This window comes from Pseudonaja textilis, chromosome 1, assembly GCF_049901715.1.
Source record: "Pseudonaja textilis isolate UNSWEBS1 chromosome 1, rPseTex1.2, whole genome shotgun sequence".
Classification (NCBI taxonomy): domain Eukaryota; kingdom Metazoa; phylum Chordata; class Lepidosauria; order Squamata; family Elapidae; genus Pseudonaja; species Pseudonaja textilis.
This window is the reverse complement of record NC_141990.1, coordinates 263699367-263714498: the sequence shown is the minus strand read 5'-3', so window position 1 is coordinate 263714498 and position 15132 is coordinate 263699367. Positions and strand designations below refer to the sequence as shown.

Sequence of the window (15132 nt, the reverse complement as noted above, 5' to 3'; positions counted from 1 at the left end):
GACCTGAAACGACTGGAGTTCTAACAAATCTCATATTGAATCTTTCAAGAGGCTTGGAAAAAACGGTTGATATCTTGCACTAAGTGTTAACAGGTGATCATCCACTATCAAGCTTTAAAAGATGGGTTCTCTCCTGGAATCTGCTAATTATTAAGCAGCAAATGCTTATGTCAGCAAAAAGATTTTAAAGTCATATAATATACTAACGTTCTTAGTAGGCCTTCTTTCAGTAGCAGATTATTTATAATCAGTTGTATTCGTGTAATCACTCACTTCCTCCAGCTTGCATGTTACTCTAATCGTAACACTTGTGTGGCTAATAACAAGCCTATAGAGAGAGAGAAAAATAGAAAAATAGTTTAAAAAGCCAATGTAGTAACAGCACATGCCCCTTAACCCAGAGCAGCATCTGTTGGGTCAGTGCAGTTTTTATCATCAGAAGCTATGGTTTTTATATGTCTTTGAAAGCATAAAATAGTCCAAACATCAGGGGTCAAGATTGTGTTTATGCATCTTTTGGCTATTTTAATTCTTGTAGTTAAAAGAACTGGAAGAAGAATGGGTTAAACTACCATCATCCACTCCCAAGCAGTCCAGATTTCTGCGATCCCAACAAGAAATGAAAGCAAAGTTTGAGCAACAGCAGGCAGCTGGTGGAGATGCAGATGGAGGTAATATTCATCTGGAACTTCAACCTTGAGGATGTTATTAGGAAAAAGGAAAAGTCACCAAAAAGCACTAACTGACAAAGAAGTTAGATTCATATCAGTATCTAGATAGTATCATTAATTGCAAAGAAGTCCTTATTCTGGGAATTTTGATCATATGATTAGTAAAACGTAGTATTGTAGTGTAACAGGCCTGAACTTGGCTGTGTATAATAGCTGTTTCCATAGGAGGCGATGATGGTGATGAGGATGTTCCACAAGTTGATGCTTATGAACTTTTGGAAGCTGTTGAAATTCTCTCCAAACTTCCTAAGGATTTCTATGACAAAATAGTAAGTGGAGATAAAACAATATGTTAATCTCTATAACTTCCCTTTGCATTAATACTGCGTGCATTAAAATAGCTACCAAATAATTTCTTTTTTCTGCTACTGAATTTATATATTGTCATGTCTTAAGAGCTATTAATTATTAGGGACAATTGCAGTAGATCAATGTGAAAACACAGTGGTAAATTAAAGTACTGCGTTGTTACTGATCCCATGGAAGCATGTGCACGTATTTTTCCCTTATTCAAATAGAAAATGACATGACTAGAACGCATCAATGCATATATCACATATGTTTAATGGTTTGCCTTACAGGAGGCCAAAAAGTGGCAGGAAAGAAAAGAAGCTTTGGAAGCAGTAGAAGTGTTGGTTAAAAATCCCAGATTGGAAGCTGGAGATTATGCAGACTTGGTGAAAGCTCTTAAGAAGGCAAGATTCTCTGTATTACCCAAATGGACCTCTCAAATCTAAATACAAGGTCACAGTATTAGTATAGTTATAAGGAGCTTTTAATCTTTTATTGGTAAATATAGAGTGTTTACTTATATTTGCTCATAGGTTTAAGTGGATGATGAGCAAGACCTTAATTACATGGAAATAGAAATGAATATAATTGAACATGTTTTTGAACTCTTTAAGCAGATAGCGAGTCAGCTAGTGCTAATAAATGGCCCAGAATCTGGTTTCCAGCATATTATGTAGAATAAAATCCAGAATTTGTGCTCCTGAAACACAGTTTTCTCCTCTATTTGCACACCCCAGATTTAGACACTCCACCAAATGAAGCATATTTTGTGAGTGTATAGCAAGGGTCATCAAACTTGACAGCTTTAAGACTTGTGGACTTCAACTCCCAGAATTCCTCCTCCAGTCATGTTAGCTCAGAAATTCTGGAAGTCCACATGTCTTAAAATGTGCCAAGTTTGAAGACCCTTGGTGTATAGGAAAGTGGCAGGGGAGATCAACCTCTCCCTCATTCTTTATGTTTGTGGGCTGTCAAACTGGAGAGTAACTCTTAAATAGTTTAATATGAATGTAGGTGAATGACATGAGAAATTATTTTTAATTGGTTCAGAATTCATTTTGAATTTTTACACCATTAGATTGTGATGCTCTTTCTTTACAGGTTGTTGGAAAGGATACTAATGTAATGTTGGTTGCTTTGGCTGCCAAATGCCTTGCTGGACTAGCCAGTGGTCTCAGGAAGAAATTTGGACAATATGCTGGTCAGGTGAGTATAATATGCTCAGTGTTTGCTTTTGAATTCTCTGTGTAAAATTAATTGTGGAATGAGGAATAGACTAGAATTTGGCACCAGCCTGATACGGATTTCTCATGAATGTGTGTTAAATCTTCCTTTTATCATATTTCTAACAAATTTTCTTGTGGGTTTTGTTTTATTAAAACAAAAGAATATCCAGGAAAATAGGAAAACATTTTTTCAGAGGAGTAGTTTGAAATAAGTAACAGTTTTAAAAATCAGCAAACATTTTTCTTTTTAAAAAATGTTTTAGTTAGATCTGTGATGGCGAACCTTTGGCACGCGTGTCACAGGTGGCATGCAGAGCCATTTGTGTAGGCACGTGAGCCCCAGGCAAACGTACCTGATTCCACATGCGCACGCTTCCCAGCTGATTTTCGGGCCTGCCAGAGGCTTGAGGGAAGCCTCTATGGGTTTGCAGGCTGAAAAATAGGCCCATTTCATCACTTCCTGTATTTCAGGAAATACCAGAAGTGACGAAACGGGCCCATTTTTCGGCCTGCAGAGGCTTTTCTCAAGTCTCTGGCAGGCTGAAAAGGCCTCAAATGGGTCGAAAATCAGCTGGGAGGCACAGTGCAGGTAAGGGCGGTGGGGGGGGGAATCACATGTGCATGTGCCGGGGGGGGGCTCATGCATTGCCTTCTGGGTGGTGGTGTGTGAGTGTGAGCCCTCAGTTTTTGTCACAGGTGTCCAAAAAGGTTATCCACCACTGAACTAGATTGTAGTATCAGTGTTTCTTAATGTAATGGACTTTTAGTGTGATATGATTATTTTCTGTGCCCTTTGTATGGGACGGTAATGAAGATTTCCTTGTATTACAATTGACACTGCAGTGGATGTGCAATTTGTAACATCTTGATAATATTCAATAGGTTGTCCCAACTATTCTGGAGAAGTTCAAAGAAAAAAAGCCTCAGGTCGTGCAAGCCTTGCAAGAAGCCATTGATGCTATCTTTCTTACTGTAAGTGAATTGATACCAATACTCTGAACAAGATTAATAGGCGCTTCTTGAATAGTCAAAGTGAATCTCTCGTGTCCAAATACTTTAGACCACACTACAAAATCTCAGTGAAGATATCTTGGCTGTAATGGATAACAAAAACCCAACTATCAAGCAGCAAACATCTCTCTTCATTGCACGAAGCTTTCGTCACTGCACTCCTACTACCCTTCCCAAAAGTCTCCTGAAACCATTCTGCGCTGCTCTCCTCAAGGTAAAAAAAAAAAAAATATTCTGCAGAACTTGATTTGAAATAAAATAAGGAGATAATAAGTTTCTATTGCTGGAAGGTATCCTTTACTAATATGTAAGATGGGAAGTTCAAAAATATTTACGCATGTAAATATTTTTTACATAGAACTTTTATCTAGGCAGGACTGAAGTGTTACGCAGAACAAAAGAAAAAGAATAGCAGCTGCCCACAGTTGCACGACTGGAAGATGGGTGGCAAATAAATTTAAATAAATACATATATAAATATCTTTTTCATATCCAAGAAAGGAGAAAACCATGTAACTGATTCATATTTTTGAATTCAGTTTCTTCATTGACCTCCACTTGCCCTCTCTCTGTTATCTTCAGGGTTCAGCTAAAGTTAGCATAGAGAGGTTCCAAGCAAAGCTTTATGTAAAATACAAATCAATTCAAAGGAGAGAAACATCTTTGTAGCAGGGGTTGCAGCCTCAGGTTGCAGTCCATCACCAAGCCGTGTGAGCAAGTCGAGCTGCACGCGCGTGTCCGTCCGTCCTCCGTCTCTCTCTCCCTCCCCCCCACAAAAAAATCAGGCTGCCAAGCCACAAAGGTGGGGACCACTGCTTTCTGGTTTCTGTGAATCAAAGCTCCATCCAGCAGAATACTCAGGTTTTGTTTTTTCGCCACAGCATATTAATGATTCGGCTCCAGAGGTTAGAGATGCTGCATTTGAAGCCTTGGGCACTGCCCTAAAAGTGGCAGGTGAGAAAGCTGTGAATCCTTTTCTAACAGATGTGGACAAACTGAAACTAGACCGGGTAAGTAACACTAAATCATCAGTCTATAGTAGGGTTCAAATATTATGTTATTTCAAGGAGCCCTGAGAATAAGTCAGGGGGTTAACTATTAATATTTTCAATAGGTGAATAGGTGAGGCTGTGACTTGCTTTTTTTGAACATGGTATGAGTTTTAGGTTCTATAAAATAGTGAAGTCATTTCTATCAGATAAATTGTGATCCTTTCATTATTTAAAGCTTATGTTGTGTAGGGCATATGAAACAATAGCAGAATTTCAGTCTCAGTGAGGGGCCATGGGCATATTTGAAACTTGTCTTTTAAAATACATTTTTATTTTATTCAGAAAATTAAGATAAAATACCCCCCTCAAAAAAGGGAAAAAAAGAAATTTACAAAAACCAAACAAAGATAGACAAAACATTAGAAAAGGGGGAAAAAGTGCATTAAAAAAGACAAAGCACACACACACACACACACACACACACAATTTCCTGAGTTGAATACGCATAAATATACTGGAACAATATCAGTTCCCCCTGCCACTTGAGGAGCATGCCCAAAATTTATAAACTTCTATCTCTAATTGCATCCAATTTGACTCGTCATCTATTATATATAAAGGCAAAGAGGCTAACGGTATATTTGCAACTTTTTATGTGCTGATTGTAAAATGGCCATTGAAAACTTAGAAGTATTCTCCTGCCCCCCTGTAAGATAGCTCTTTGCATAAATGCATATGCCTTTTAATCACTTCGACTTTGTTCTTTCTCCTAAGCACTTACATCCCTCCCCAGGTTGCTTGGTAATGAGCTCCTTCATCTCACAAGCTTATTCTTGCAGTTCTTTTTCTCTTTCCTGGTTGGCAGGCAGCTTAGGTTGCTCCCTTTGGTGGTTTTGTTCTTTTTCCTTTCCTCCGAAGAATGTGCTGGGCTCTCCTGGGGCCTGAGACATTCAGGCCATTGGCAAGGGAAGAGAGCAGGCAGTTGTTGCAGATTAAAACTTTTCTACTTGTCCAGCCTTCAGAGTATAAAACGATTTAAATTTTGTGTAAATATGATAAAAGTCAGAATTGAAAAGAGCTTCTTTACATTGCAATTGTACTGCATCTATACCAGAAACAGAAAAATCCAAATAATTCAGGGACAATATAGTTCAAGAACTGTAATTTTTGTAGCAATAATTTATGACACTTGTCAAGAGCAACTGCTAGATTTTAATCCTTTTATGTTAATCTCATTTTGCCTACTAGATTAAAGAGTGTGCTGAAAATATTGAGTTGGTTGGTGGAGGTAAAGTCAGTGGAGGAGCTGATAGAAAAGAAAACAAAGCTGTTCCTGGCAAGACTCCAGTTCTTTCTGGCGCTGCAGGAGACAAAGATACGAAAGATAACTCAGCTAAATCTGGGCCACCAAAAAAGGCTCCCACTGCTAAGGTATGAAAACCAAACACTCTGAAATGTGGCAGATCAAATTTGCATATATTTAAATGAATACAAACGAATTGCATTTTCAGAAGTGACAAAATAATGTATTGCATTTGTTTATGAGCTACATAGATGTTCTGAAAAAGCCCAATGTTTAAGCAGACAGATGTAATGTCAGGATTGCTATGTTTAACTTTTGCATCCAGTATGTACATCTTTTCTTCCCATGAAACATTACAAAATGAACATTGTGATTAACAGGCTCATGCACACATGTACGTGAATAGAAAATTCGGTAAAGTAAAGTTTAATTAGATGGAAATGTTCCCAAAGAAAACAGCAAAATTCTGGAATAGTAGTTAATATTTTAAAAATAACAAACAGGTGAGACAGACAATTTTCTTAAAGTAAGTTTCCCATTTTGGATACCACAACAAGTCCTTTTGCTTAGGTGACTATTGGGGTATGTAGAAGGGTCTCTGCATTAAAAATTGTAGGAAGACTCCATTTTAGATGCTCTTGTTTAGTCATCTGTTAGTTTCACAAGTTTCTATTGAATGTTATTTGATTTTTTTTCTTTGCTGTTGCCATTGCTAGGATTCAAACCAATAATGATCTTTTCACCATGTTTTTGATTTGACTGAAATTTTCAAATACTTTTTGAAGACTGATTCAAAAACAATCCAGTTGAATAGTATGTTTTTTTCCAACATTTACTTTTTCTGTAATTAGTAAGTGTTGGAAAAAAAAATTCAGTTTTTTCTGTAGTTAATATGTTTTTAGAAAGTTACGAGTCTAAGATAGCAAGTAGTAAAATCCAACATTGTTCATTAGTGCCAAAGCTACAAAATGTGCTATTATCTACATTAAACCCATCTTTAGAAGACAGTGTTGTCGAGAATACCTAGATTCTATAATACCAACAGAAGGCTGTCATATAGTGACCTTCCACTTCCTATCCCTTGAAAAGATTCTCCTAAAAGTCAGGGTAAGTGACTATGACTTAAGAAGTCTGAGGAGGAAGGAAGAATTGTTGAACATATATATATATATATATATATATATATATATATATATATATATATATATATATATATATATATATATATGTAGATCTTTGGTTGTTCGGGTTTTCTCCCGCGTAAGATTTGAAGTATCTAGGCAACGTTTGATGAAGTCTCATTCATCATCTTCAGGCTTCTGTCTCCAGCTCTGTGCTTCTCAGAGTAATGGAGATTGCAGCTGCTTCCTCCTTTAACTGCCAGTGGGGTGGAACTTGATTGGGTGGGGGCTTGGCTGTGTTCTGATTGGGTGGGGTGTGTTCTCATTGGTAGGGGTTTGGCTGTGTTCTGATTGGTTGGGGGTTAGCCGTGTTCTGATTGGTTGGAGGCGTGTTCTGTTCAGGAGGGGCTTGGTTGTGCTCAGGTTAGTTTTAGTTGCTGGGGATTTGAGCTAGAGAGTTGTGATCTTGCTGTTTGGCTTCTAGTTCGTGGTATGCATCTTCATAGTGGGTGTTGGTTTGCTTCATGTATGGCTCAGAGGGTTTGAAGTGGTAGTGATGCAGCTGCAGTGCAGCTTCTGGTCCATGTCGTTTCTCATTTTCTGAATGGGTGGGAGTCTGTTTTCTACATGGAAGTGTGGTGGTGGCATCTTGTGTGGCTCTATGGGTGTGGGTCCAGTGTGGGTCCAGAACACGGCTAACCCCCAACCAATCAGACAGCCAAACCCCTACCAATGAGAACACACCCCACCCAATCAGAACACAGCCAAGCCCCACCCAATCAAGTTCCACCCCCACTGGCAGTTAAAGGAGGAAGCAGCTGCAATCTCCATTACTCTGAGAAGCACAGAGCTGGAGACAGAAGCCTGAAGATGATGAATGAGACTCATCGAAACGTGCTAGATACTTCAAATCTTACGCGGGAAACCGAACAACCAAAGATCTACATATAAATACCAGAGAACCCAGAAAACATATATATATATATATATATATATATATATATATGCAGTCTCTTCCCCACCCTCACCTCAATCTTTTTTCTGAATTCACTTGTGATGTTTTATTCCCTTTTCATTTAATTATCCGTTTCCAACATCTGTTGAATATGTGCTTATTTCAAAAGTTTTTCCCTCTCTTTTTTGTATACATAGGCTGGTGGTCCAGTGAAGAAAGGGAAGCCAACTTCAGCTGGAGGCGTAGGAACTACTGGAACAAAAGCCAAAAAAGGAACTGAAGTAAAAGAGATATTTGAGCCAGAACTCTCAGTAAGTGAATTCTGTGCAAATTCTATATTTCAAAAAATAACGATGATCTTACTCAAAATACACTGCTCAAAAAAATAAAGGGAACACAAAAATAAGACATCCTAGATCTGAATGAACGAAATATTCTTATTGAATACTTCGTTCATTACATAGTTGAATGTGCTGACAACAAAATCACACAAAAATTATCAATGGAAATCAAATTGAGCAACCCATGGAGGTCTGGATTTGGAGTTACACTCAAAATTCAAGTGGAAAAAAACACAACAGGCTGATCCAACTTTGATGTAATCTCCTTAAAACAAGTCAAAATGAGGCTCTGTAGCGTGTGTGGCCTCCACGTGCTTGTATGACCTCCCTACAACTGCCCATGCTCCTGATGAGGTGGCGGATGGTCTGAGGGATCTTCTCCCACACCTGGGCTAAAGCATCCCCCAACGCCTGGACAGTCTGTGGTGCAGTGTGGCGTTGGTGGAATGAATGAGACATGATGTCTCAGATGTGCTCAATTGGATTCAGGTCTGGGGAACGGGCGGGCCAGTCCATAGCATCAATGCCTTCGTGTTGCAGGAACTGCTGACACACTCCAGCCACATAAGGTCTAGCATTGTCGTACATTAGGAGGAACCCAGAGCCAACTGCACTACCATATGGCCTCACAAGGGGTCTTAGGATCTCATCTCGGTACCTAATGGCAGTCAGGCTACCTCGGGCGAGCACATGGAGGGCTGTGCGGCCCCCTAAAGAAATGCCACCCCACACCATTACTGACCCACTGCCAAACTGGTCATGCTGGAGGATGTTGCAGGCAGCAGAACATTCTCCACGGTGTCTCCAGACCCCGTCACGTCTGTCACATGTGCTCAGTATGAACCTGCTTCCATCTGTGAAGAGCACAGGGCACCAGTGGCGAATTTGCCAATCTTGGTGTTCTCTGGCAAATGCCAAACATCTTGCACGGTGTTGGGCTGTAAGCACAACCCCCACCTGTGGACATTGGGCCCTCATACCACCCTCATGGAGTCTGTTTCTGACCGTTTGAGCAGCCACATGCACATTTGTGGCCTGCTGGAGGTCATTTTGCAGGACTCTGGCAGTGCTCCTCCTGTCCCTCCTTGCACAAAGGCGGAGGTAGCGGTCCTGATGCTGGGTTGTTGCCCTCCTACGGCCTCCTCCATGTCTCCTGATGTACTGGCCTGTCTCCTGGTAGCACCTCCATGCTCTGGACACTACGCTGACAGACACAGCAAACCTTCTTGCCACAGCTCGCATTGATGTGCCATCCTGGATGAGCTGCACTCCCTGAGCCACTTGTGTGGGTTGTAGACACCGTCTCATGCTACCACTAGAGTGAAAGCACTGCCAGCATTCAAAAGTGACCAAACCATCAGCCAGAAAACATAGGAACTGAGAAGTGGTCTGTGGTCATCACCTGCAGAACCACTCCTTTATTGGGGATGTCTTGCTAACTGCCTATGCTTTCCACCTGTTGTCTATTCCATTTGCACAACAGCATGTGAAATCGCTTGTCAATCATTGTTGCTACCTAAGTAGACAGTTTGATTTCACAGAAGTGTGACTGACTTGGAGTTACATTGTGTTGTTTAAGTGTTCCCTTTATTTTTTGAGCAGTGTAGTTGTGATTCAGTTACACGTGCACGAGATTCAGTGTTTCATTTGGAACAGTTTTATTTCTCTAGTATTTTATGTTACATTAGATTTTGTTTACTCTACAAATCTTGTGAGCGTGCTGATAAACTTAGGGGGCATGTTTTCTTTCAGGAACTCAAAATGATTTATATTGACTTGATAGTAGGAATGTGAACAAACTGGAAAATGTTATGTTTTGAACCTTGAACAAAACACTGCACCCTGAGAGTTCTGCCATAATGTTTCAGACTGGTCATGGTTCAGCAGATACGAAACATGGAACATATTGTGAGTTTTGGATGATGCAAAGTCCAAGATTCTAAATGATTTTATCGGGGCCAATAAGGCTGGTATGCACTGCCTGTGCACTCCCTTCTCCCTATAGCTGTTTTCTAAGCAGTATATACCCACAGCCTATCCTGACCCAATTTTTTGAGCATCTTTTGAGCCATTATGACTACTGTCCTTTGTTTTTTCATGCTCTATTCCCACTTTCCAAATCCTTTCAGCCTGAGGTAACCACATTTCTCTCAGTATGCAAAACAAAACAAAAAAATCCCACTTTGTCCATGAGTTTACTAGCGCACCCGAAACACACATGCTTCAGTAACAGAATGGGCTGCAGCAAATTGGCTGATCTATGCACAGAAAGGTTCATGACTAAATCATTTTGCACATCTCTTGTTGGCAGAGAATGACCGGCCCATTTGCCAGTTGTGATTCAACTTCTGAAATACAGTATTTCTAAAACACGATTAGCATTTAGACATTTGCCTAATGTAAATGTCAAATTATTGGTCTTCTTTATATTTGTAATGGAGAAACTGGTACGTACTGTATAGCAGTTCAACAGAATCCTTGAATCTCCGCTCTGAGGAGCATGCCAAGAGTGCTGTAGAATGAAGTCCATTTCTAAATAAAGTGGTGTGTGTACACATGCCCATTTGGTACGGCTGCCCCTTCACTCAAGAGGCTAATCACATAAACAGGAAAAGATACCTTGGGTCTAAAAATTACTGTTAGGCGCTACATGCACATGTCTATGTGCTCTGAAGTAACATGTTTCCTTTGAATCCAGGTTGCCGTGCTATAGCAAACCTGATATAAGTCAAAATGCCTAATAGCCCAATGAAGGCTAATTTGAAATGTACCAGTAGGCTATTAACAGGTGTGCAATATTTTTCTTTGCTAATAGATAGAGATGTGTGAGGAGAAGGCTTCAGCTGTGCTTCCAGAAGTTTGCTTACAGCAGTTAGATAGTGGCAATTGGAAGGAAAGGCTGGCTTGCATGGAAGAATTTCAAAAGGTAATAATGACAAGTTCTTCTAAAACTGTCTCAACCCTATAAATATCTGTTTGTTCCATAGTAAATTATTTTGGCATTTCACAGAAGCCTTTAGTGTCAGGCTGTATTTTGTGACTTTTCAGATTATTCTGAGTACTGCAAGTTTGATAGACCAGATCTGGTTCTTCTTTAAAATACATTAAAGACTTAATTTTTGTAAAATCTGCACTGGTCAGTTTCACACAAGGAGGCATCCAACAATAGTTAATTCTTACTGTCGAAAAATAAGAACTGGTTCAAACATCCAATCACTTTTACATTTCTTGTCAGAAAATCAGAATAAAGTTTCCAAAAATGAAGCTTGATTGTAAATATTTGTAAAAAAAAAGAAGAAGAAGAAGAATCCGTATATAGTGTGGGTTAAATTTATGTTTACAATATTTACAATCTTCAGACCCAGATCTAGATCATTGTTAATCTACTTTATCCAGCTTTGGGTTTGAAGACTGCAAAAACTGCAAGTAATTTCTTTACAAAATTTTCAATTGAAGGGACAAGAAATAATCTTATTAAGAACTATGGTTTTTATGCATGCTAAACATGAAATGTATCCAAATGAATATAGGTTTATAGAATGCAGTTTGGCAGTATTTATATTCCTGCCTTTCTTAGAGTTTAACACTGTTCTTAATCTTTAAGGCAGTTGAGCTGATGAATAAAACTGAAATGCCTTGCCAGGCTCTAGTAAGAATGTTGGCGAAGAAACCTGGATGGAAGGAGACTAACTTTCAGGTAGAACAATGTTAATGTTTAGTTCTATTATCGTTGAATTAATAACTAATGAACTTTATTTAAAAAGTTACCTTAGACTTGAGCTTGGAATTCCTTATGGGTAGGCTTGACCATTTGTGTTTGAAAACTTTATGCAAGAACCTTGATCTATATTTCTTATTTGCATCCAACATAATAATATTGTTCATTATATTATTTGATTTCTTTATTGATATGTGATACATTTCTGGTAGCATTACACAGTTCATTAAGGCTGAATTAAAATATGGGTATTTGGAACCCTGTTAAACAAGAATAATACAATTAAGATAAAGCATTCAAATATATACTTTAAGAAAGATGCTAAGAATTATGTCAATATTTATAGTATCTATATTTAGCCAGCCTGCATGTGAAAAACTTCTAAAGTCTAATTAAAACGGCATTTAGAACTTTTTGGGCCCTAGGCTTTTGGGGATCCTCATTTCAATAATAGCTTGTGAGGCACAAGCAACCAGAACAACTCATGAGTTGGGCCAAGTAGATAATTCTATTGTTGATCACCTGTATTACAAGAATCTCACCAGGCTGTCTGCCTTCCCTTGGGAAACAGCAGATATAGGCCTACGAGTTTGACCTCAGATGTTTCCTCCCCCAACCAACCCTAAGCTGGGATGTTTCTTTACTCCCCCTAGAAGGGCCTCCTTTCCTTCAGCCTGTGATTCCACACAGCTATAAAGGTATTCTCTGAGCTTGTATTTTTCAAGGGAAAAGTCACAATGTATGTATTTTAAATGTATGCATAATAAAGTAATAATGAATATATCTGATTCTAGGGCATACAGTTTTAAAAAACATTTTTGTTCCCGGAAGTTTTGTCTGCCCTAGACACACGAGTCGTATTTGATGAAATGTAGGTCTCAAGTCTTACTGTGCAGCTGATCATTGGCTTGAAAATATCAATGGCTCCTCTTCTTGTTTGCAGGTGATGCAGATAAAACTTCATATCGTTGCTTTGGTTGCTCAAAAGGGGACCTTTTCCAAAACATCTGCACAAATTGTCCTGGATGGCCTTGTGGATAAGATTGGTGATGTGAAATGTGGGAGCAATGCCAAAGAAGCATTAACAGCAATAGCAGAAGCCTGTCAGCTGCCTTGGACTGCTGAGCAGGTGCATATATTGTTTTTCATAGATATAACATGCTGAAAGAAAACTTACTATCACAAGAACTATTGCTCATTTATACCAGTTGCAAATAGGCTGTTTTCATTCTAGGTTATGTCCATGGCGTTTTCCCAGAAGAATCCAAAAAACCAATCAGAAACTTTAAATTGGCTCTCAAATGCCATTAAAGAGTTTGGGTTTACTGGGTAAGTCTCAAAATTAGAGCAGCATGCTGCTTACATATACATGCTGTTTGCTAAATAACTGACATAAAAAGAGGTCTTAGCACACAGATAATGTAAGTAGAAACCATACTAATTCACATTATTAGTACATTTTTGAATGAGATGAATGTATTCATGTGTTTGTTACAGGAGTTATACACATGTGTGAACCAAGCTTGTTCTCACTATTGTACTAGTTTTGTACAGTCTGGTACTCTTTTTTTTTGCCTGCCATGTAGTTTCTTTTTTGTTTGTATACAATGTAGTTAGAATTTAGAAATCTATTGGTGTATTGTAGCCCCCAGACTCCATTGCCATGGCTTCTGGATTGCTGAAGTCTGACAACAAATTGCTGGATCCCAATAGAGATTTTAAAAAAGGAATATAAAATGCTTTTATTGTTTTGAATATACTTTGCATACCTTAAAAGTCCAAACCCACTTCACAGAAATTCCCAACAGATTTTTAAAAAGAGGAATAAAATATTATTGTGTCCACTTGCATGATGTGAGACAAATTTCCTTCTTTTCCCATGATCCCTGGAAATACTAGAAAAACATGCAGAGCTGGATGCAAAATATTCAGGTGTCATTTCTTTTAAAAATGCTTTTTCTGACATGTAAAATGTATCGTGTTCTTTTGAGAAACAGTTCCATCATAGCCAATACTATTATCTCACATTTAAATTCCATAACCTTTTGACAAAGTGGTTAAGAATGAGTAAGAGGTTGTCATATTTTTCATCGTTCTATATAATTTTATCCTACTTTTGGCTAATATTTGTTGTCTTCTCCCTCAGATTGAATGTGAAGGCATTCATCAGCAATGTTAGAACAGCTCTTGGAGCTACAAATCCTGTAAGTATTTTTTTCTTCCTTCAACTTAAATTTCACTGTCTGAATATTGAGCTTAAATATTTCAATTTCCTGTTTAATAGGCTGTGAGGACATCCGCTATAACCTTACTAGGCGTCATGTTTCTGTATGTTGGTCCCCCTTTACGAATGTTCTTTGAGGATGAGAAACCTGCTCTTCTTTCCCAAATAGATGCAGAATTTGAAAAAGTAAGTTTTCCTTGAAACGCTGAAACATTTATTGTTTGGATGATCATTTCGACTGATTCCAGTATCTTACTATTGCTAATAATACAGTGAAGTAAATGAGCAATCTGCTAAGGCAGTCTTGGAAGATCGTATTGGCTGATGACTGACTGAAGATGAGTTCTAGTGTTTCGGATGGAAATGTTTGTCAAACTTTTATTAATAGGAGTATTAATTCAAGACTACTGTACTGTAAAAATCACTTTTGATTGATGATGACAGTGTCATTGAGTTACGACATTTCATTTAGCGACCATTCGATGTTATAACAGCACTGGAAAAAATGACTTATAATCATTTTACACACATAGGACCATTGCAGCATCCCCATGGTCACCTGATCAGAATTCAGATGCTTGGTAACTAGTTCAGACTTACGACCATTGTAGTGTCCTGGGATCATGTGATCAGCTTTTTTGACCTACTGACAAGCAAAGTCAATGGGGAAGCCAGATTTACTTAACAACCGTGTTACTAATTTAACAAACTTAACAAACAAACTTGATTCACTTAACAAAAATGGCAAAAAAGATTGTAGAATGGGGCAAAACTCACTTAACAAATTTCTCACTTAGCAACCTAAATTTTGGGCTCAATTATGGTTTAAGTCGAGGACTACCTGTATCTTGTCTGATCCTTCCATTTTGAGCATTACTTGCATGATTTTTAATTAGCACCACACAACGTTGTACAGTCTTGTGAATTAACATGTCAAATACTCCCTATCAAAATAATGCAAAGTAATTTGGTAAGTATATGCATTTCAGGTGCAAGGACAAACACCACCTGCTGCAACTCGAGGCAGTACAAGGCACAATATTGGCAGTGATGATGGAGAGGAAGGAGAAGAACAGGAGGATTCAGGGAATGATGTCGTGGACCTCTTGCCTAGATCTGACATCAGGTTTTTATACTTTTTTATTTTATTTATTTATTTTATTTTATTTATTTGTCAATTGTTTACGAGATAAGTAAAAGTGTATACATAATTATGAAT

At 38.4% G+C, this 15132-nt stretch overlaps 1 protein-coding gene across 4 annotated transcripts in view; it reads left to right on the top strand.

The window, feature by feature from the left end:
* The window catches only part of CKAP5 (cytoskeleton associated protein 5), a 72706-nt gene that overhangs the window by 24582 nt on the left and 32992 nt on the right, over window positions 1–15132 (top strand). For all 4 annotated transcript variants that reach the window (XM_087921446.1, XM_087921444.1, XM_087921447.1 and 1 more), the window contains exons 6-21: window positions 539–671; window positions 897–1000; window positions 1313–1426; window positions 2124–2228; window positions 3131–3220; window positions 3309–3473; window positions 4141–4269; window positions 5500–5682; window positions 7828–7941; window positions 10787–10897; window positions 11576–11668; window positions 12633–12818; window positions 12924–13018; window positions 13836–13893; window positions 13974–14099; window positions 14903–15039. In XM_087921446.1, the coding sequence (XP_087777572.1) occupies window positions 539–671; window positions 897–1000; window positions 1313–1426; window positions 2124–2228; window positions 3131–3220; window positions 3309–3473; window positions 4141–4269; window positions 5500–5682; window positions 7828–7941; window positions 10787–10897; window positions 11576–11668; window positions 12633–12818; window positions 12924–13018; window positions 13836–13893; window positions 13974–14099; window positions 14903–15039 (1943 nt within the window). The remainder of the gene's footprint in view (window positions 1–538; window positions 672–896; window positions 1001–1312; window positions 1427–2123; window positions 2229–3130; window positions 3221–3308; window positions 3474–4140; window positions 4270–5499; window positions 5683–7827; window positions 7942–10786; window positions 10898–11575; window positions 11669–12632; window positions 12819–12923; window positions 13019–13835; window positions 13894–13973; window positions 14100–14902; window positions 15040–15132) is intronic.